At 45.6% G+C, this 23,812-nt stretch overlaps 1 protein-coding gene across 1 annotated transcript in view; it reads right to left on the bottom strand.

Moving 5' to 3' along the window:
- The window catches only part of NECAB1 (N-terminal EF-hand calcium binding protein 1), a 207,254-nt gene that overhangs the window by 113,826 nt on the left and 69,616 nt on the right, over positions 1 to 23,812 (bottom strand). The window contains exon 4 of the mRNA XM_083187086.1: positions 16,813 to 16,838. Coding sequence (XP_083043212.1) covers positions 16,813 to 16,838 — 26 coding nt within the window. The remainder of the gene's footprint in view (positions 1 to 16,812; positions 16,839 to 23,812) is intronic.

Consider the following 23,812-nt stretch of genomic DNA (forward strand, 5'->3'; position numbering starts at 1 on the left):
AAGGTTCTGGCATAGGTGTCCGGAGTCCACCCTGAAGGAGGGGGTAATGTCACAGATCTGCTTAGTCAAGCTTACCTGTATGGTGATTCTGCTCTGTGTCTCAGTCTGACTCAGTCCTGTCTCCATTCATGCTGCCAGACAGTCTGTGCATTGCTGGTTCATTGATTGATTGCACCTGATTGAAATCCAGGCAGAAGCTGGAATCACCTGTAACCCTTTGCTCTCCTGTTCCATGTGGCTCACCTGTTTAGTTCAGACTGAAGTATTCTGGATTCCTGCCTCAGATTGCAGATTGCCCTCTGTCATTTCCTCCAATCAATACAAGGCAGGGGGGATAAATATCTTGCTCACAGAGGCAGAACTGACTTCAGCAACTTGTCTTCCTGCTACATGTGCTGGATGTTCCGTACAGTTCAAGCCTGCTTCCTGGAATCCCTGCGTGAGTCTTCAGTGTTCAGCTCCCAGAGGCTCTGCTTGTCCGGCTGGTCCAGCGCTCACGGTCTGGTCCACAAATGGTCCAATTCCTGCTCCAGTTCCTGCTCATCTAGTTCCTGTGTTTATACTCGGTTTTCTTCAGTTATTTGTTATATGCCATTTCAGTTCTGTTATCTCCGTCACCTGTTCCTGTGTCAACGCCAAGTCGCTACCCTGTCCTGATACCAGTTTCCTGACCTGCCTGCTACAAGCTGCATCCAGCTATTGTGTGCTACGTCTCTGCTGTAAGCTTCCAGTAATCCTGTCATTCAGCTGTATCCTGATCCCAATCGTCCAATCTTCAGTCATCCAATCGTCCAATCTTCAGTCATCCAATCGTCCAATCTTCAGTCGTCCAATCTTCAGTCATCCAATCGTCCCATCTTCAGTCATCCAATCGTCCAATCTTCAGTCAGCCAATTGTCCAATCTTCAGGTATCCTTTTCTCTAAACTCAAATCCTGTACATTGCCTTATCCTCCCAGAACTACCGGCACATATCTTGTTTATTTTGAACGGACTGCCATCCTGTTTATTTTTGCCAAGGACTGCTATCTTTTGTTACTTGTTATTTATCAGAGACTTGCATTTAGTTATTATTTGTCCAATCAAGAAGTATTGATCCTGGTTACATTATCTGTTATATGAGTTCCTTCAATAAACCTGTTTGTGTTAACCCATCTCTGGCTGGTCACGCCTTTCTTCCTGAGATCCGCACCACTCCATCAATCCACCATCTGACCACTCCAGTCACGACTGATTCCACACACCCATTTCGTGACAGCTGAACAGTGTATACATCAGCAGCCGCCTGGGAGGAGGTGTGCCAGCCTCCAAGATCCAAAAAAACACAAGTCAGGTGGCACTTAATAATACATACACCAGGAAGTTTTATACAATAATATTTATTACACAACATAAAATATTTGATACTTAATAATTAAACCTTCTGGGGATAGTATAGGTAAAAGCAGAAAGAAAAACAGCAATCATATATATATATATATATATATATATATATACAAGGTGCAATAGGCTGGCACTCCATTCATGAAATACTCTCTTAGCGCCTGGTGCCTTCAGCGGGGATAAAGCCAAAGCATAGATCCAAATGCATATAGGAGATAGCAGCGGCACTCAGGACTTAATCAAGCAAACAAACGACTCGTAGCCAAGACCAGTGACGTTTCAGCCCCTCAGGGCTTTTATCAAGCTGTTTTTTGATAAAAGCCCTGAGGGGCTGAAACGTCACTGGTCTTGGCTACGAGTCGTTTGTTTGCTTGATTAAGTCCTGCTTGATTAAGTCCTGAGTGCCGCTGCTATCTCATATATATATATATATATATATATATATATATATTATTATTTTTTAACAGTTTCTTATATTGCACACACCAGTGGCGTAAGTTCGCCCCAGTTGCCCGGAAGCAAGATAAATATTGGTGCCACACACACACACACACACACACACACACACACACACACACAGCACCTTATATAAATATATGTATGCATGTGTGTAATTATGTATGTTTAAAATAAAGAGAGTGTAATGTCTATGGTTCTACTAGGAGGGGAACTCAGCCACAGAAGTGATATTTAAGGCTTTCAATGAACTGACTTAAATTTGCAGGGGAGGAGAGGTGCCCCCTTGGGAACAGGAGCCCGGCGGCAGATGACTCCATTGCCTCCCAGAGTTACGCCTCTGGCACACACATATTCCGCAGCGCTTTACAGAGAATGTTTGTCCATTCACATTAGTCCCTGTCCCAGTGGAGCTTACAATCTATATTCCCTACCACATGTACAAGCACACACAGACATTCTAGGGTTAATTTGTTGGAAGCCAATTAACCTACCAGTATATTTTTGGATTGTGGGAGGAAACCGGAGTACCCGGAGTAAACCCACGCAAGTACGGGGAGAATATACAAACTCTGCACAGTTAGGGTCATGATGGGAATTGAACCCATGACTTCAGTGCTGTGAGGCAGGAAATAGAATGAAAAATGTCCAGGACACCTGTAGATATACTGTACAATATATATAGGTAGATGGAATAGACAGCTCACCAATAATATCAGAAAATTATAGATGTTCTTTGCAAGGTGGTGTCCATTTCTATAGTATCATGATAATATGATAGTGAATTTCCACCTCTGCCATTATAAAGGAAATTAACTTGGCATTGTGTGCAGGGTCATTAGAACCCACCTAAATATGATATTATTCTTGCTGCCTTTATCTCAGTAAGAGATAAATCCTGGAGTGTTTATTTCTTTCTCCCATCAAAGTAAGTTTCCACACTTTTCTCAATATGCCCCATTCTTTAGTGAATTTTCTTGTTCTGACTAAGTAATATAATCCATCTCTTGGCCATTCTGATGGTAAGTCTCTCCGGCAGTGCTCTATGTAATCTGTCAAAGGTTATCAGCTATCCGGGAAATTGAATGTCCTATAGGAGTCCTTGTATACAAAAATGATTAGGACAGCCTTCACTATATATGTTTTCAACTCTTTTTTTGCAGTAATATCAGTTCTGTATCTGCACATTTCCTTTCTTGTCTCTAAGGCTTTCTATCAAGCCACCAAGTCCGGCATTCTCAGCAGGATTTTGAGTTCTTGCTGAGCTCTTCATGATAAAAGTTAGAGATTTTTACACCTCAGGTTACATGCATTGCAAAGATTTGTGGTTTGGGTACACTTTATACTTAAGATCTTTAAGAACTGGTTTAGGTCTGTGTGTGGGGAATGATCCATGCTCCCAGCTTTCTTTAATGGAAGCTGTGCTGCAGAAGGCCATGTCATCTCTTTTTGTGCCTGGACCAGCCCACCTATTGACCCCTCAGGCTTTTGCCAGAAGAGCCAGATGGCCAGTCCAGCCCTGGTTCTCCTCGTAGCTCGTAGGATACAATGTAGCAGCAGTTCTCACAATTGAAGTAAATGGGGGAAGTGCTTATTGGCTGAGAGAGCCAGAGGCTCGCCTCTATCTGCCAATCAATGCTTCCACCATTGTTTTCAATGGGAGAAGCACCCGGTTACTGGGAATTCGGGTAGTAGTGACTGAGGTTGAGGAAAAACTGCATTAGATATTAACCCGCTAGAAGTTTTGTTCCAGTCACTCGCAGCACAAAAGTGTGACTCCGGTGAGTTTGAGAATACAGTTGTGTAGAACAGTTGTGACAATATTAATAATGAAACATTGAACTGTGTGTTTGTCATTAGAAAACGTTTAGTTACTTTTAGATAACTCAAAGTTTTGTAGTTATATTGTCTATAGGAAATTCATGCCGGCATTTGTGCTATTTAGCTGTAAAGAAGTGCTCAGAAGTGCCGAATACATATTGTGGTACAACCACGGTCAACTGATGGTCTTGCCATGACCACATGGATTGGAGCATAGGGTCGACAGTGTAGAGTGACAGTCAATACATTGACACCAAAAGGTCGACATGCACAAGAAAGATGCTGAAAAGTGGTTGACAAAAGCAAAAGGTCGACACAGAAAAGGTTGACATGACTTTTCCACATTTGTTTGGTGTCAATGTCAACACCTGAGTCTATGAACCCCCAAATTAGTGTACCGTCTACCCTTGGATGTCTTACTCCGATACTACTGCACTCAGAACACTTTAACATTCCCAATCAGAGTGTACGTGGATGGTTAAGTATTCAAAAGTGCCAAACCCCCCCCCCCAACAGTATAATACCCATGTGGACCAATGCCACGTTGACCTTTTTTGCTCGTGTTCACCTTTTGTCTATGTTGACCTTTTGGTGTTGACTTATTCACGGTCAACCAAGACACTGTCAACCTATCATACTAATCCAGTGACTGGGGCATGAAGTGCCCACCGGTGGAATGCAGTGGTATTGGCCCGTATGTAGGGGTGTGTCTCCAGAGGGGGCGGGGCTAGCTGCCACAGATGTTTGTTAACCTAATAGTTATAAATATATACAGTAAATGCTGTTACAGTGTACAAGATTAGAAACAGCAATGCACTGTAGAAAATACACAAGTGCAGTATAAGATAACATATGTATAATGTGTAATTCAAGTGCACGGTCTGGAACCTGATCCTTGGAGAAGGAGGTGGGGTCCACTGGAGCCCCTGTGCACCAGTCTGACCCTCTTCGGATCCCTGACCACAGTAAGTTGGAGCCACTGTCATGCTTACGGGGGGCTGGTGATAGAATTGCCAGCCCTTGCAAGCCGCCAGGGCCCGCCATCCGTCGGAAGGGGGCGTGAGCACCCCGTTCTGACGAAGCTCCCCGTCAGTCCCCACCGCCTCGCCGCCGGTAATAGTTTTTAGTAATAAGATGATTTTATTATTTTATTTTATTTCTAGGTATTTCAGGAAACTAGAGAAACAGTGGACAACCTCAAATTACAGGTTACAAATACCAATAGGCTGTAATTTATAGATACTGTAGATAGACAAACAACATCCACCATACCCACCAATTATTCAGCATGAACTTAGCGGGCGGCCTATGGGCGAGTTCAGTGAAACTAAGCCAGTCTGACACCTGAAGGGGAAATTTGATTACTATAGCCTAAAACTGTTCCTTTTGTGAAGCACGCATCATTAATAATTGCTACTGTTCAACTAGGTAGCGAAAATAGATTGTTAGTGCGTAAAGATTAGCTGCCGCCTGCCAATGTGTTTAGGCTGTGTACAGCATCCGATTCAGGCTGCCAAGTCCGGAAAGCTTTTGGAGGAATTTAGAACGTACTTAGAAGTTATTTTCCCTTTCAAATGTTCTGTCGAACAATCCGGCACTTGCACAATTGTACTAAAAATAACAGATACTTTGGCGTTTTTGGAGCATGTTTCGAAGCCGCTGCACTACTCTCCTCTTGCAAGTGTTTTTTTTTCTTTGTACAATTGCATTGTATTTTTAAATGCTGTAAACAGATTTATTTATAGACAAATAATAATGTGTCGGTGGCTAAACAATGATTCCGCAGTACAGTTGTATATTAACAGTAATACCCCTTTCATACCTGGGCGCACCCTGGATCTTGTACACATCTCCAATCCGGGTGCAACCCAGCTTGTGACCCCTTTCACATAGGTGTCCCCAACCAGCATAATGCCGTCACCAGAGGCGGGTCCTGAGCTGGCGCTAGGAGATGAGAGCATCATCAAGGGTTACCCATTTAAACTGCACAGTGAGCTGGGTTTTGCTAATGGGAGCGTGCAAAATTTTATTAGGCTCGCCACCTATTCTATTCTTCCTCTATGGCAGTGGTTCCCAACCCTGGTCCTCAAGTACCCCCAACAGTGCATGTTTTGCAGGTCTCCACACAGAATCACAGGTGAGATAATTAGCTCCACCTTTGGATCTTTTCAAATGTGTCTGAATAATGAGTGCACCTGCCGGGTGACCTGGAAAACGTGCACTGTTGGGGGTACTTGAGGACCAGGGTTGGGAACCACTGCTCTATGGGGTCGTGGACCCCCATGAGGGAGAATAGCCGGTGACCATCGGGACCCCGAGTGTCGGGGTTTTAACAGTCGGGATCCCGACGTCAGGCTAATGACTGTCGGGATCCCATTCGGCACCCATTTAGGCTGGTGTAAAAGGGGTATAACCAGGCTACTATATGTAAGGTTATACCAGACTATAACAGGGGTAAACGCTAAGTGACAATGGAATGTTGTCTGTATTTGGACATATTATTTAAACAGTAAATTCAATAAATTGCCGGAATCTCTCCAATTATTATTCTGTAGAGCAGGGTTTCCCAGGACCGGTGCAAGGATTTTTGGCACCCTAGGCAAAGCTAAATAATACAACACTCCCTGGCCAACCCCTCACATACACATCAATGGTTTCCAGTAATTAGGTCAACAGTGTCTAGGTGGACAGCCACTAGGTCGACAGACAGAAGGCCGACATATGAAAAAGGTCAACATGCATTTGGTTGACATACTCAAAGGGCCCACACAATCAAAGGTCGACATGGAAAAAGGTTGACAGAACTTTTCGTGATTTATTTTATATAAAAACTTTACCATCCCAGTGGGCATAGAGTTAGATTATAATATTGTGTCGAGCGCACACTAGATGGTGCCCATGTCAACATAGGCACCAAAAAAGTGAAACACTAATTCCATGCCGACCTTTTGACCTTGTCAACGTAATGCATGTCAACCTTGTGTCTGTCGACCATTAGTGTTCGACCTAGTGCCTGCCGAACATTTATGCCATAACCCACATAAACGCCCGCTCCTGCCCTGTAGGCCTACACAGGGAAAACTGTGAATGTACTGCATTGGCAATGTGCATGCACAAGGGGGCGATCCCACCCACAGATTGATTGACAGGAAGGAGGTGGTAATGGGGAGTTTAAGCGGAGTGGTTGGGAGAACGCAGATGTTCCATGGCTGATTTGGGGATGTATATCTTGTACTGCTGTGGCCAGTCTGCATAGTCATAGACCAGCTCTTACTTTTGATGTTTTCCATAATTGTATATAGTCAGCTAATGTGGACACAGCTGCGAGTCTGCGATGGCTCCTGTGGCCGTATCTTTACAATCCTGGGCGGCAGCTTCTCTTGTTAATATTAGCAGCTCCACGGCCTAGAGAATCAAAATTTCTACGGTATTTGCCGGGATCCTGGTTGGTAAGTATGCAGCGCTAGCAAGCAAGCACCCCAAAATGGGGGGGGGGGGCAGTTAACACAACCCTGGGGGGGACGTAGGGTTAGGCTGTGGTAATGGGAAGGTTTAGGGTAAGGCTGTGGGGAGGTGGAAAGTTAGTTTTAGGCACATACAATGGGGGAGGGGTTAGGTTTAGGTGGTGGGGTGCCGGGGTTAGGCACTAGTGGGTAGGGTTAGGAACAGGCTTTGTAGAGGTTAGGCACTAGTGCAGTGGTTCCCAAACTGTGTGCCGTGGCTCCCTGGGGTGCCTCGGGACACTCGCAGGGGTGCCACGGGTTGGTGGTCCAGGACCAATTCAAATTATTTATGATCAAATATTTATGGACAAAACCAGTGCTGGTGGCTGCCAATGATAAAATAGGTGTACAAACAGAAGCAATTCCTGCCCTTTAACACATAACTGTATATAATAGGCACATATAAACACAATCTACATAATTATATATATATATTTATATATATTTGGGGGCCTATGGGTGCCGTGGAAAAATTCTGATACTCTAGGGTGCCATGATTTGAAAAAGATTGGGAACTAGTGGTTAGGTTAAGGCTGTGCAGGGGAGTTAGGGCTAGACTGCAAGCTGTGAGGGTGAGGTGTAGGGGGTGGGGTGTTGGGTTAGGCACTAGTGTGTAGGGCTAGAGTCAAGCTGCAGGGGTGGTTAGGGTTAGAGTTCGGTTGCATGATGCAGAGGATTTAGGCGTCATGGTGCGGGCAGAGGGGGTTATGGTTAGGCAGTAGTAGGTAAGCTTAGGGTCTGAGTTAAGCTTTAGAAAGAGGGTTAGGGTAAAGGAGCAGGTTAGGGTGTCACTGGAGCCCCTGTCAGGATGCAGGGTCGGTATTATGACCTCTGCATCCTGATCACTGGAATGCTGTATGTATCCAAGCATACACTATGCAGAAATTAAGAAAAATAATTCTAGTAAAAAAAAAAACCTGACACGAGATGTACTAATTACACATACTCCTGCAGTGGCACTACAAGTACCAGCACATGCAGCTGACACAGTATGGTGGGACTTCTAGTTTAATTAATGCTAGACAGATGCAGGTATATATACAGGACACCTGGACACCCGCAGACATTTAGACCTCAACCTGCTCACAGCTCACCTCTGCATTTCAGCTTCAGGACAGCACTGCAGCTACATTGGGCAGAGCAGTTCAGGAGGAGGCAGATGGGATGGGTTGTTCATGCCATGGATCTGTCAGGCCAGCCTCAACTTTGAGCCCTGGCTGTTGGTCTCCTCTGACTGTCTGCTACAACCTGTAGATCCACATGATCATGCATTTGCTAGCTCAGGCCAGCTCCATGTCTTATCCGGGAGGCGGAGCTATGTCTGGTTGGGATGTGGAGCTTCTCTGTGCCTGGCTTAGGGGGAGAGGAAGCAGTGCATGGAAGCTGCATTGTACTGATGACTGCACGTGCACTGACATATCTGGCTGTGTGGCGATCACACTAGAGACTGCTGACTGCCACCATGGGGGCATGGCTTGACCGGGAAGACGGACAGTGGCATCTTCCCAAAGCTCCTGCTCACTATTATTTAGCTGTATAAATTACCCCAGAGTCTCTGGCTGGACCAAGACTTGTCACAATTCAAAGGCACGGTTCCTGTGTGACCCAAGCCTTTACTCTCTTCTAACAGCTGGGATCCTTTTCTATACTTCAACCTATCCCTGCACGGGTGCACTCAACACCCTAAAGTCCTATAGGATGCAGAAAGCCTGAACCTGCTTCACTCCCTCCATCGTTCCCTTCCACGCGAAGCCCCCACTGCCGGGGAATCCCCCCAATTGCTCGCCAGATTTCACACTATATAACTCTCTGACTGCGGCTCAATCACTCTCAGATTCGACTGTCATGCCTACAAAACATCATAAAAACCCACCCGGAGTACCTCCAGTTACCTTTTTTAAGCCCTCTCCTACAACCCAGAATACAAAGGGGGGACCCCTAGCGAGTAAAATCACTGATAGACTACCACCTCCTGTTGCCACGACTGACTCCTCGCCACAAAAACGGGTCATGGCAACTAGAGTAGATGACGAAGCACCGTCACTACCACCTCACTGTCGGTACAATGAAACAACTGCTTGCCTCGTTTAAACAAGACATTACAGCAGAATTTAAAAGGGCTCAACAGACCTGCCAGCAATCTGTAGACGCACTGGGCGAGAAAATAAACTTGGATAAGTCATCAAATCCCACAATCACCTAATTTCGCTCCACGAGGACCTCCAGGTAGAGGTTAAGGCCCTGAGACACAAAACCTACGACTTAGAGGACCGGTCGCTTCATAACAATATATAAATTTGAGGCATCCCAGAATCGGACTCCAATGCGGACCTCGTGCAATACGCTACAGATTTATTCATGAAACGGTTACCAGAGGTCACCATAACAGACTTCTTGCTGGATCGGATTCACCGTCTACCCATAGCCAAAAATGTGACGGATGATGCTCCCAGAGACACTCTGATGCGAATACATTACCACCACATTAAAGAAAAAATTCTACAAGCCTCCAGACCTTCAAACACTACTTCCGCTATTCTGGGCTCCCTACAACTGTTTGGTGACCTCTCTGCTACAACGCTCGCCCTACGAAAGTCCTTCCACCCAGTGACGAAAATACTTTATGAAGCAGAGATCCAATAGAGATGGGGCTTTCCGACGAAACTAATCGTCCAACGTAATGGATGCACTACTGTTATTTCTACGCAGGATGAAGGGGCCAAGATAATAGCAGCGTGGAATCTAGAGATCATTCCCCCTACAACTTCTCACAGCCTCCGAATCCCAGCAGAGTGGTCCACGGTTGACACCTCCCACCGCCACTGACTGTCTTTTACGGCCACCATGAAGGTGGCACAATAGATAAGAACTTGGTTTAACAAGTTGGCCCGATGTAGGCCACCATGAAGGATGTCTTTTTCAGAGACATCCTTCATTCTTGTGCTAAGCAAATTCAGCAGCGCCCTCTAGTGGCCAGCGCTCATAGGCAGTTGCCTAAAGCTGCCTAATGGTAGCTCCGACCCTGGTGTTTCCTGATTCTAGCCCTCAGGGAATTTTAACAATGCAGGTTTTCTAAAGCCCCATTCACACGATGCAACAGGGGAGCCTGTGCTGAGCAACACTCAGCACACATCATTCACAATACACCCGCGCAGCACACCGCGGTGCGTGCTGAGCGATCTGTGCAGAGTGGGGCTTTGCCTATTGTTTATAGGCAAAGCTCCGCGATCTAGCAGGAAAGACATTGCAAGCATCGTCTTTACCTGAGGCGATGCAAGGGACTGGGGCTACTATATACACACCAAACGATCAGTGTTCCATTTATAAGTGATCTAGTCAGATCGTTTAGAAATTGGGGTACTTGTTTCCGAGCACGGTGCCCATCGGGTCCCATTGCATACCTTAAGTTAAGGTATGCGATGGGACCCGACCGACCCGATTTCGTGCTTTTTTTCACCTTTCCCGAAAATTGTAAAATCCGACCCGATTTTACATTGTATGCATTGTACTCAATGTTAAATTCCTATGAAAAATCAGGTCCATTGTATGCCATTATAATGGCATACAATGCGACCAATGCGATGGACCCGATTTTACATAGGGAACAATGTTAAATGGCCCACCATACCCGATTTTTGATTGTATACCCACCCTGATGGCTAATTTGTATTTGAAATGCCCCCCCATTGTTAACGCCACCCCACGATGAACGCCAACCCGAAGCGTGGCGAGCGCAGTGAGCCCGCTTGGGGCGGTGGTACGCGTCCTCTGACCTTTTCATACCCCCACTATCCACGTCGGCGTGGAGTTGATTTTAAATAGTGTGGCGAGCGCAGCGAGCCACCGAGTCTGAAGCGTTGCGAGCGGACACGTAATACCTGTGAAGTCATGCGCATCCCCTCGCGTTGGCGCAGTGCTAGGAAACAGGTGCCGACATGGGGTGAAAATCGCCTTGTGTGAATGCCCCATAAGTCTCCTCACAGAATCACAACTACAATAATCTGAGGATCTTTTAAAGCATGCCAGTCAGTAATGAAAACACCTGCACCGACTATGACAAAAAGGCCCTGGTATGTTTCCCTAAAGCTGGGTACACACTTAAAGATGTATCTGTCCAATTTGTCTGGTTGGAACAAAAGTCTGGACATGTATGGGAGTATATGACAATCAACCATTGACTTCACTATCGAATGATTTTTCTCCCCTTCAATAATTCAGGCTGCTATCTGCCAAATATGGGGCGGGCGCTGATGTCATGTTACGTCATCTGCCTGCCCCTAACAGGCATCACCATGCCTGAGTCTCTAAGGAATGCCCAGTGTTTTTATGGGGATGCCCTGCTACCGCTCCCTGCCCGGCCCCCGGCGGTTAACGACATGCGCAAACCCCAAAAGGGAAGGGGACAAATTCGGACCCAAACGAACAAGTCGTAATCGGATCCTTCGTGCGGTGACACCAGGACGCAGATTACTAAGCCTTGAAAAGTGACAAAGTGGAGAGAAATAAAGTACCAGCCAATCACCTCCTAAATGCCATAATACTGACTGTGCTTAAACAATGACAGATGATTGGTTGGTATTTTCTCTCTCTTATTTTGGGGTATCCCATACCCCCAAAATCATAGAAGACGCAAAGGGATTACTAGAGGGAGACCCTGCATGGCAGCTGCAGTACATCTATGGACAGGAGAAGTTCGCTCTTTAGTCCCAAAAACTTTTGGTATTTTGCATTAAATATACTCGGCACACATCGCGTACCACTTGGGTTTAATTGCGCATTATCTGTGGGTTTGGATATGTGTGATGACATATTGCTGAATTGGAATATCGCTCTGTGAGGATTTAATTACAGCAGTTGCAATGATGCCACAGCTTATATTTATAACAGTGAATGACTATTTCTGGTTTCTATCCAGTGCTGTGGGTTCTAATGAGCTTCCTGATACAGGAATTTGTTTTACTTATCTACCCCCTATATTTGTTTGTGGCTCTCTTACACACTGTGGATGACATTTCTATTAAAGGGCATTTGTCCCGTAATTAGTTTGGTTATTAATCAGATTGATTGATTGTTAGATGCCATCCATTATTATCATTATATTTTATTCATAAGACGCCACAAGTGGTTTTCAGCGCCGTACATAGGGCACACATTAGAACAATACAGGTACACAGAACTTAATATTACAGTAACTAAAAAACTAAAACAGAGCACATGTAACAACTATCCCCACAATTCTCAGTACACAATGCAGCTGAGATGTAGGGAAGTAAAGGATTTATCTGCATACTACTAGGGGCTGGCAGCCGGTGTAAGAGATTAAGGGGGGTATTCAATGTCAGGGTCACGGCAGTCGAGCTTGCTCGACCGCCGTGACCCAGTCCCATTCTCGGTCAGCTCGACCGAGAACACGCAGGCGGGATTCAATGTCCCGCCTGCCGGGGAGCGAAAAGGGGGCGTGGCCGCGAGTTGCGGCCGGGAAGAGGCGAGCTGCAGCCGGCAGCTCGTCACTTCCTGGCTGTTCTCGGCAGAACGAGCCAGACAGCTAGTGATGTCGTGCTCGTTCTGCCGAGATACCCTGCTCAATGCTGTCGGGGAAGACAGCATTGAATAGGGCCCGGCGGGCATCTCCCCGATGGGAGGTGCTCGCCGGAGATTGAATATCCCCCTAAGGGCTATTTCACACGCTCCTGCCGTGCCGCACACAGTAGTGAATAATGGACATGATTGTGTTCATTCACACAGGACAGCCACGGCCCGGCCGTCCGGTTGCAGCCAGATCCCACCACTGGAAGGGACGGCTACCGGGCTGTGGCCATCCCCACCATTCTAAACTTCCTTGAGCGGCACGACATCTCAGCCATGCGGGGTTTCACCGCCCGGCAGGAGCCGGAGTATGTGAAATAGCCCTATGGATTATGAGTGAGTAGAGATGCAGGTATAGACGGTCTGAGTAGGAGAGAGCAGTTCTTGAAGTGCAAGAGAAGAGGGCATGGGAGAGCAGAAGAGAATAGGGCCCGGCTCCAATGAGCTTACACTCTAGGGGGAGGGGGAAACAGACAGGTGACATGGTGGCCCGATGGCAGGAAGTAAGTGAGGCAGGGATGGCCAAGACATGAGGCAGGGCTTAGGGACCATAGCCTCGGTACTAGGTTATATAATACCTCCCAACTGTCCCGATTACAGCAGGCTAGTCATGCTAATTGATGACCTGCTGTCCCTCCCGTGGGCCGCAATGTCTCACTGGTGGTTTGGGGGGGGTAGGTTGTGGGAGCCGCGATCACCGCTGGATAATGTTGAATAGGTGCCGTGTACATGTGCGCAGCATCTCTTCTGTGCAGGAGTAGGGAGCTGGGGGCTGCCCAGCTGCTCAGGGAGCACTCTGCATACCCCCAAAGTAGCAAAAATGGGGGGGTGTCATAGACTACGCCCCCTATGCTTGATGCCACACCTATCTCACTCGTACCACCTCCCCCCTTCACAGCCAAGCTGCGCCTTCGTGTGGCAGGTCCTGAATTCTGCAGAAAAAAAGATGGGAAGTATGTTATACGGAAGGTACACTTTGAAGAACTGGTGGGTTTTCAGCGCCTTCGCAAGGTCCGGGAATTGTTGTATTATTATGTGGTACCAATGTTTTAACTTTTAATTGCCTTTGTAATTTGGCTATGTGGTTATCCATCCAATAATGTCTTCTTGTAGGTACTGCAATATCCATTTGTCTCGATATGAGTTTAGGAACACTTTACTGCTGGCTGCTATATGCAGTTGTCATTAAACACAGGGTTGCTTACCCTCCCGGATTGTCCGGGAGGGTCCCAGAAATCGGTTCCCCCTCCCGGCCCCCCGGAAAGGTGGGAAATCCTCCCGGATTCTGCCTCAACCTCCGGATCTCCCCTGCAGCTACCCGGCCGCATCGTTGAATTACCGCGATTCGCGGCTAGTCGCCATGAGGGGCGGGTCTAAATATGCAAATAGCGCCATTTAGCCCAGCCCCTCCACGAGGCCCCGCAAATCGGGGGGGGGGGGGAGTTTCAGTGCTGGGGGTGGGGCTTGATGGTGTCTACATCATGCCCCCGCCCCACACATGATGCCTACAGACTCCTCTCTGGAGAAATTAAAAGTAGGCAAGTATGAATTTAAACATGGTTAAATATATCAGGACTAATATTGCAAATCCTGAAAACTAGGGCCCAACAAAGAAGAGCCGATTGAAATAAAATGCAAGCAGTGCGTATTTGAACATTATTATCTCTGTATTGAACATTTCAGGTTGTTTTTTGTTGCAGAATGCTCCAAGTACAGTACGCCAACACCATGCAGCCATCCAGATAAATCCAGCTTGACAACGCTCTAGAATAAATCAGATCTAGTCTAAAATGCTGTCTAATAAAATAAGAGGAACTGAGCAGGCAAATATACAGATTATTACCCCTCCACTGAGTGCGACGTGTGAGCAGGGGGGCGTAGCGGAACTAAATGAAGAAAGACAGGATGATATGAGCGGAGTTCTGATAGACCGTAACATGTTCCAGCAGGAGATCATTTACGCCATCTATTCAGTATGTAGCCAAATGCGCAATGCCATTAAACACAAACATGTTTCTCAGCTTTGCTCCTTAACAAAAACATTACAGTTAATGGGAAATATATGACAGTGTAATAATCGGTTACTGTGCTGGGTCGGATTTAGCATTAGTCACGGCGGGGCCTCCGCTTACACCGTATTGGACCTCTGAGGTAGCCATTTTCTGGAAAAACGTTTGTGTCAAATTTTTCTTTTCAACATGCAGGAAGTCAAAACAAAATAAAAATGTGGCGTTTAAGGGGCATATTTATCACAGTCCATATTGTTAATGCTGCTACAAAAGGATAATTCCATCTGGAGATGGTGTTATACTATCAGGGGCTAAGCTCCCAAATTCAAAGCATGTGGGCTGTATTTGTGGCTGAAAATGGAGGGAAGGCACCAGAGATTGGAGATATCCGCTGTGATCCCTCTATAGCCCATGATGAGGAATTTTGGCACTCCAGGTGTTGTTGTGCTGCACATCCCAGCATGCCCTGCAACAGTTTTGCTGTTTGGCCATCTTAAAACAGTTGCAGGGCATGCTGGGATATGTAGTGCCAAGGTTCTCCATCACTGCTCTATAGTCAGTGGTGAATTTCCCATTAGACAAGATGGGCATGTGCCTAAGGCTAAGGGCGCCACTTGTTGGGGGCCGCACTTGGACACCTGGTTTATTGCTGTCACTCTGAAATGTACCAATAACTACAAAATAATGGTGTTTTAATCTACCAATCGCCAACTGAGTGCATATAACCAAATATTGAAAATAATTAAATTGGGGGATGGACATTACTGGTGTGTCTAGTAGTGTAACAAATCCCTAAGTGCCTGATTCAGATCCATGTACAATTGGCTGGAGATCGCAGATTAAGTTCCGTGAGAGGGTAGCGACACAGTGTTGCAGAGGTGGGATGCAGCGTTTTCTGAGAGCGGCTCAGAACAAGTAGCCAGGCTGTGCAGCCAGGGAGCTGCGGGTCATGTGCAAGTGCATCACTATGCCACGAAGAGCTTGCGCAATAGTGATGTGCCCATAATTTTTTGTGGGCACATCATGGGATGGCCTTGCCCTATGCCGCCCCCCCCCCCCCCCCCCCCAGATTTGCCATATTCTGCCTTATTAAAAAGAAATATGTAGATGCAACATTTAATGAAATGTTTTTGGATCCTGCAGTCTTCCAGCCAATCTGTGCAAGGAGCCCCTGAAACACATCATGTGCCATACCACAAGACACACAACTTGACCACTGTCAGGAGTCCAAAGGGACTCTGAAATTTCCTTGCAGAGTAGCCCACTCACCTGGATAATACAAAGCAGAGAATCTTGGTGATAATCTCCTTTTACAGATGTCTCTAGTATGAACGTTTATCAGGTTCTTATATAGAATGGTAAGTATGGGATGCTTTATTAAGTGCTGGGCGTCACATTTCTACCTCTCCTTTTACCATATCTTCTCTGCTGTATGCAATCACTTGACTACACTTTACAGCTATGATGTCTGCACTTGGGAACAGACACAAATCCTGATTGAAATGACATTAATATTATCATCAAGTCTTCTATCTCTAATACCTTCGCCTACCTAACATGGACATGCTGTTTAGTGATCTGGGGAGCATACCGGCGATCAGGATGCCGACACAGGTAACAAAATACTGGTGCAGCAACCATGAAAGATTGAAGATCCCAGGATCCAGTCAGTCGGGATCGCGATCAGTGAGTATACGGCAGGTTAGGCTCAGGCCGGGCAGGAGGGTTATGGTAAAGCCTATAATGCTCTTTATGTGTCATTATACATATAGTAACAATAAGAAAAGCAACCAGTGTTCTATTATCAAACAAACACTATATGAAGGTGTGCAGATCAGTCAGAATGGGATTGTGCTGTGAACCACACAGGTTCTGCTATATATGCAGGTGCCCCTTTAGAGCTTGGAGCCCAGAGGAAGGTGACTCCATTGCCTCTGGGAGTTACACCCCTGGCACAAGTCTTTAAATTCATGCATAAAATGAATGCCAATTGCTAATTCTTCATTTGCAATCAGTGTTCCACTTAAACATCAATAATATAACAAGTGATCTTACCATATAATTCTTCTGTGTCCAGATTACTAAAAAACAGTAAAAATACATTATAGTTAATAATCTTTCAACATTAATGGAACAATTTACCTAAAGTTCTCATTCAAGAAAGATGACGGCAAAATGACAGTTTTCTGATTTCTCCTAACTTTCACTGAAGTTGTGTGCGTGTGCCAACCTTGATTGATTACTTTCCCCTTTATTATAAACAATTACAGACACTTCCACAGCTCTGCATAGTCTTTAAGCTGGTGCTGATTGAAATAATTGACAGCCATGGTCATGCTGTTGAGTCCTGTCTCACTGGGGAACACCGACATGGGTGTGTGCCTGTATATCCATACATAAAATACATATATAACTGTATGGCCAAACAATATACTTTATATCCAGCTGTAAATTCTTAAGTAAATGTATATTCATTCATTACGTAATAGGTTTATTATATATGTACTCCAATTGTACATTCTAGAAGGATTGATAAATCTCCCTGTTCTGCTCCCATCCTATGGAATGCCCTTCCACGCACAATAAGACTCTCCACTAGCCTCCAAACCTTCAAGCGTTCCCTGAAAACTCACCTCTTCAGGCAAGCCTATCATATTTAAGTACCACACGCATAACCCTCTGAGGTACTCATAGGTGCCGATTTATATTTTTGCTGGTGGGTGCTCAAGCCAAAAATATTGGGGAGCGGCTTCATGGGGAAGGGGCGTGGCCACAAAATAATACCAATTTATATTACGCAGCACAGTTGTCTCCAATATTCAACATACGGAAGCAGAGTTACCCTTTTTACACATTACAGCAGCAGAGTACCAAATACATAAATGCCCCCACAGTGCAGGTAAATAAATGCCCCCACAGTGCAGGTAAATAAATGCCCCTCACAGTGCCAAGTACATAAATGCCCCCACAGTGCTAAATACATAAATGCTCCCACAGTGCAGGTAAATAAATGCCCCTCACAGTGCCAAGTACATAAATGCCCCCACAGTGCCAAGTACATAAATGCCCCCACAGTGCCAAGTACATAAATGCCCCTCACAGTGCCAAATACATAAATGCCCCCACAGTGCAGGCAAATAAATGCCCCTCACAGTGCCAAGTACATAAATGCCCCCACAGTGCAGGTACATAAATGCCCCCACAGTGCAGGACTCAGGCCCGTGGGTGCTCATCGGCACCTATGGAGGCACTTAGGTATTATCAGCCTGGAATTGGTGTGGATAATCAGTGGCGTAACTATATATTTTGCGCCCCCCCGCCAATTTTTTTCGGCGCCCCCCCCCCCATACCCATATATAAAGAAATAGGTTTTATATAAAAAGAAGGGCTGGACTCCCCGTAGGTCCACAACTAGCCAGGTAAATACCTGGACGCTGTGATCTCCCTCACAGCAGTAGCCGCGCACATGCGCAGTGAGGGGACCCCTGGGAAGAGGACTACATGCCCCATGAGCCTCCGGGAGCGGGGTAGAGGGGGAACGGAGAGCGCGAAAAAGGGAGGAGTGGAGGATCTGACCTGCCGCATCTGCGTCACTGTCCCGTCACTCGCTCCCGGCGCCGGCTCCTGCTGATAATGAAAAGTGACTCTTAGAAAATGGCTGCCAAAACTGTCTGCAATACGGGGGCAGCCATTTTCTAAGTGTCACTTTTCATTATCAGCAGGAGTCGGCGACGGGAGCGAGTGACGGGCAGTGACCGCAGATGCGGCCGGGCAGCAACGCAGCGGGTATCTATAGCACCGCAGCCCCCCAGGCGCCCATAGTTACTCTGCGCCTCCCCGCCATGGCGGGGGCTGCGGTAGCTTAGTTACGCCAGTGTGGATAATGCTGTCATACATCTGGAGAGAGCTGGGGCCACCGTGAGAATAATGTTCTTTGACTTCTCCAGTGCTTTTAATACCATACAGCCCATGCTCCTGGGGGAGAAACTGGTTGACTGGGGCAGCAGTGTTTCAACAGCCGACAATAAGAGACTAAACAGACTGGTAAGGAAGGCCAGTTCTGTCCTAGGAATGCCTTTGGATTCGGTAGAGATTGTGGGTGAGAGGAGAATGATCAGCAAGATAACATCATTATTGGATAATGCTTCACACCCGCTCAAAAATGTTTTGAAGGATCTGTGTAGCACTTTCAGTGATAGGTTGCTTCACCCTCGATGCTCAACAGAGAGATATCGCAGATCGTTCCTTCCGGCTGCAATTAGAATGTACAACTGTCCTGAAGACCTGCATGTTCCTAGATTCTTGAGTTATATTGTTTGGATCTTATCTTATTATGTGTGTTCTTATTATTATTATGCTATTACTCTTATCTGTTCTTGAACCTTGCTGTAACACTGAAATTTCTCCATTGTGAGACGAATAAAGGAATTCTATCTATCTATTCTATCTATATAGTATCCCTTCCGGACTTGTAACTTGGTGGGACTGCTATGCTATTGCTGGTGTCTGTCCCCCCATGTCCCTATAGATTGTAAGCTTGCAGCAGGGCCCTCTAACCTCCAAGCCTGTCTGTTGTTACCCAGTTTGTTTTATCACTGTCTACTATTGTAAAGCGCAACGGAATCTGCTGCGCTATATAAGAAACTGTAAATAAATAAATAAGAGAGGAGGAGTCTCGTGTGCAGCCTCCTCCTTCCAGGCCTCCTCCTCTCTGCCTACATCAGCACTATAGAGTCTGAGACTGGAGTGCTCAGACTGTAATGCGCATGTGCACATCTCCCGGAAAATTCCAGGGTGGTCATTTTTCGATCAATTTCCGCAGTGATGATAGTATCATAAAAATCCAGCGTTTGTTTTATAAAACCTTCCTCGTAGTACATTGTACATCTGCTCGCACATAGATCAGAGAACTAGATGAAGCCACGTCTGAATAGCGGCTGACTAAAGAGCTGACACATGTATGTTCAGCCAATGCCTTCCTCCTCCATGGGGAGCCAAGCCTGGAAGCGCAGTCTGCTGCTGCCTCCATGTTGTTTCCCTGTGCTGCCTGGCTGACCCCATTCCCAGTGCTGGCGTCCTACAAAAATCGGCCTCGTTATCTCTCTGGAGGAAAACCTTCAATGTAAATGAAAACCTAATGCATCTGGAAATACCATTCATGCAAAACACCTGCTATACAGAGCTGAATGAATAAGTCCATTCATGAATATTTGAGTATATGCTGATGTATGACAGAACTGAAATATTCAATATTGAAAATTGTCCGGATATTAATATGTAATTCATCGCATCAATCTCAGATTCTACAGTATTAACTGATTTATACTATAACAGCATTCAAATCATCCAATGATCGTGCCATACTTCCTCCGTGCTTCCTACTACAGCTTTCCTTTGTTAATATGACCAGACAGTTGCCCTTATTCTGGTTCACTCACAAATTCAAATTCCTTCTCAACTGGACAAAACCATGTGCAATGTGTTAGGCGCCGCCGCACTCCTGCTGTCTCCGGAGGCGCTGCTGTCACTGACAGCACTGGAGCTGCAGGACGCAGCGGTCGGCGCCATCTTCCCCGGCAGTAGCCGGACGCCTTTTCTCCACACAGCGGCTGACATCATCAGCCGGGGGGCGGCAATTTAGAATACATTGCTAGCATCTGCTGGGAACAGACGCCGGTTATAGTTCTTGGTGCCCTTGTGAAGTCTAGATTGTTCCCGGTTCCAAGTCAAGCCTGTCAGCAGCATCCAGAGTTCCAGTCCAGCCCTGTGCCTGTGCCTGCACTTGCTCGCAGTGTTACAGCTGTCCTGTCTATCCGCCTGGAGGAACTCCTGTGCTGGTTTCTGTTACCATCTTTAAGTCAGGAGTTGCTATCCTTGTTATTCTTTGCTCTTTTTGGTGTCATCTCTTTGTGCATTGTTGCCCCTCAGCCATTATTATTACGGTATCATCTTGTGTATTGTTACACCTGCTCATTTGTATTAGTGTGTCACCATTTGAGCATTGTTGCTCCCCTGGAAGCTCTGGGCGTACCCCATCCTGTGTGGGTCATTAGTTAGTTTCGCCTCTTGCCATCTCTCTGCCTCGACGGACGTGTTGTCTTACGTAAGACCTGGCGGCCTCGGAGGCGGAGCCGGCATAACGAGCTCCGTCGAACGAGGCTGTTATAGGTGAAGCCTAGCACCATATACTTGGGGGAAAGAAAAGACTGTCTTGTGTGTGGCGCACTCGGAGAAGAAAGATAGATTAATTAAACGTAAAAATTAACTTTTAATGTTTTAATTCTTAAAATGGCGACATATAAAACACAACATACATGGGTGAAAATGGGGGTAAGAATAAAAAGGAAAAAACTAGAGGTTTTTCCTGCTTAGTGGACCCCTTAGTCCCTTAATTCCTGTGATTGATACTGATAGGAGTTAGGCACATTTATATCTCTTTTTATATATAGATTAACTCGCTGTGGAGTAGGTATGTTGTGCACAAAGTGCTCCTGAAAAATATATATATGTTCAGTGGATCCCCTTGTAACTGGATCTCATATATTTTATTCTTCTGCGTCTCACTGGAAAATCTCCTGGTGTGTGCCCAGAGTATTGAGCAATAAATGGGTAATACCCTTGTGGGTCTTTACGGTGATAATAAATATTGTCACAATAGGTCTGTGCAGAGCCTTGTCTGAATCAGTGAGTCCACAGTGGGTGTTAGATGATTGGAAGGTAGCGAATGGAGGCACCCTGGTATGGACACCCCTAATACCCACTGTCTCTACTGATGTGGTACATTTACACTCATGTGTTTTAACATCTGATTCTGCAACTGTGTGCTGAGATGGAGATCGCTTAATGTGTACCCTGGTGAGCAAATAAATTGATGGTGGGTATATTTAGCGATATGTCAATGTATTTGTGACACACCATGTAGTTCCTACACATATGTGAGGAGGCTTCTTGTAAGATGGGATAAGCCAGGTACACGTGTAGGTCAAAATTGCATATATTGCTTATAGGCTTAGGAGCCGGGATCTGTGCGCACTGTCACCCGCTACCCTAAGTCAGTGTACCTATGACGCCGTATTTAGCGTATATTAGGCTGAAATTGCCTGGTGTGTATTCACTTATAATTTCACAGGTGGAATTGCCTGGGTAATTACTCAATTGACAGATGGCAGACGATCTGGAGGTAAGTATATAACAAAATTATTACCCCTATGAATAAGCAGGGTACTTGTGTCTTGTAAAGTAAGGTGAGACAGATACCAATGTGGGTCAAATAACATATATTGCTTATAGGCTTAGGAGCCGGGATCCGTACGTACTGTACGGATGAACTGTACATAAGTTCATTTCCACATTAAAATATTTACGTCAATATTATACCTGTGTAAAAACATTCAGCTCATGTGGTCGCATGTACCTATAAATTGATGAATTGCCACATGGATACACACCAAGCGATCTGAGCTGGTAATCCACTCATAAATCACTGTCCTCCAGACATGATCTAAAGCGGTCTGGACTGCAACCAGTTAAAAAGGTTTCAGACAGTATAAATCCTTCACCAACTTAATTTTGCTTATTCATAGGGGTGAGATATTTTTATATACTTACCAACACAAGGTTTGCCATTCACTAATTGAATAATAACTAAGGCAACCCCACCTATGAAGCTTCAAGTGGACACACACCAGGCAATTCCAGCCCAAGATACGCCAGATACGGCGCTGTGTGCTCACTGATTTAGAGTTGCAAGGGACAGTACGTACGGATCCCGGCCCCTAAGCCTATAAGCAATATATGTTATTTGACCCACATTGGTATCTGTCTCACCTTACTTTACAAGACACAAGTACCCTGCTTATTCATAGGGGTAATAATTTTGTTATATACTTACCTCCAGATCGTCTGCCATCTGTCAATTGAGTAATTACCCAGGCAATTCCACCTGTGAAATTATAAGTGAATACACACCAGGCAATTTCAGCCTAATATACGCTAAATACGGCGTCATAGGTACACTGACTTAGGGTAGCGGGTGACAGTGCGCACAGATCCCGGCTCCTAAGCCTATAAGCAATATATGCAATTTTGACCTACACGTGTACCTGGCTTATCCCATCTTACAAGAAGCCTCCTCACATATGTGTAGGAACTACATGGTGTGTCACAAATACATTGACATATCGCTAAATATACCCACCATCAATTTATTTGCTCACCAGGGTACACATTAAGCGATCTCCATCTCAGCACACAGTTGCAGAATCAGATGTTAAAACACATGAGTGTAAATGTACCACATCAGTAGAGACAGTGGGTATTAGGGGTGTCCATACCAGGGTGCCTCCATTCGCTACCTTCCAATCATCTAACACCCACTGTGGACTCACTGATTCAGACAAGGCTCTGCACAGACCTATTGTGACAATATTTATTATCACCGTAAAGACCCACAAGGGTATTACCCATTTATTGCTCAATACTCTGGGCACACACCAGGAGATTTTCCAGTGAGACGCAGAAGAATAAAATATATGAGATCCAGTTACAAGGGGATCCACTGAACATATATATATTTTTCAGGAGCACTTTGTGCACAACATACCTACTCTACAGCGAGTTAATCTATATATAAAAAGAGATATAAATGTGCCTAACTCCTATCAGTATCAATCACAGGAATTAAGGGACTAAGGGGTCCACTAAGCAGGAAAAACCTCTAGTTTTTTCCTTTTTATTCTTACCTCCATTTTCACCCATGTATGTTGTGTTTTATATGTCGCCATTTTAAGAATTAAAACATTAAAAGTTAATTTTTACGTTTAATTAATCTATCTTTCTTCTCCGAGTGCGCCACACACAAGACAGTCTTTTCTTTCCCCCAAGTATATGTCCAATTCCTGTCTCAGTGGCAGCACACCCCACCAGTAATTGAGTAAATATTTAATAAAGGGGTCTACAACATATAGAACCATCTTCACCTGTGCGATTGGAAAAAAGCTCTCTGTACGTCGAAGCCTAGCACCACATGCATCCGAAGACCACGGCTAGTGGCAAC

The sequence above is a fragment of the Crinia signifera genome, chromosome 5 (assembly GCF_055691185.1).
Source record: "Crinia signifera chromosome 5, ASM5569118v1, whole genome shotgun sequence".
Classification (NCBI taxonomy): Eukaryota; Metazoa; Chordata; class Amphibia; order Anura; family Myobatrachidae; genus Crinia; species Crinia signifera.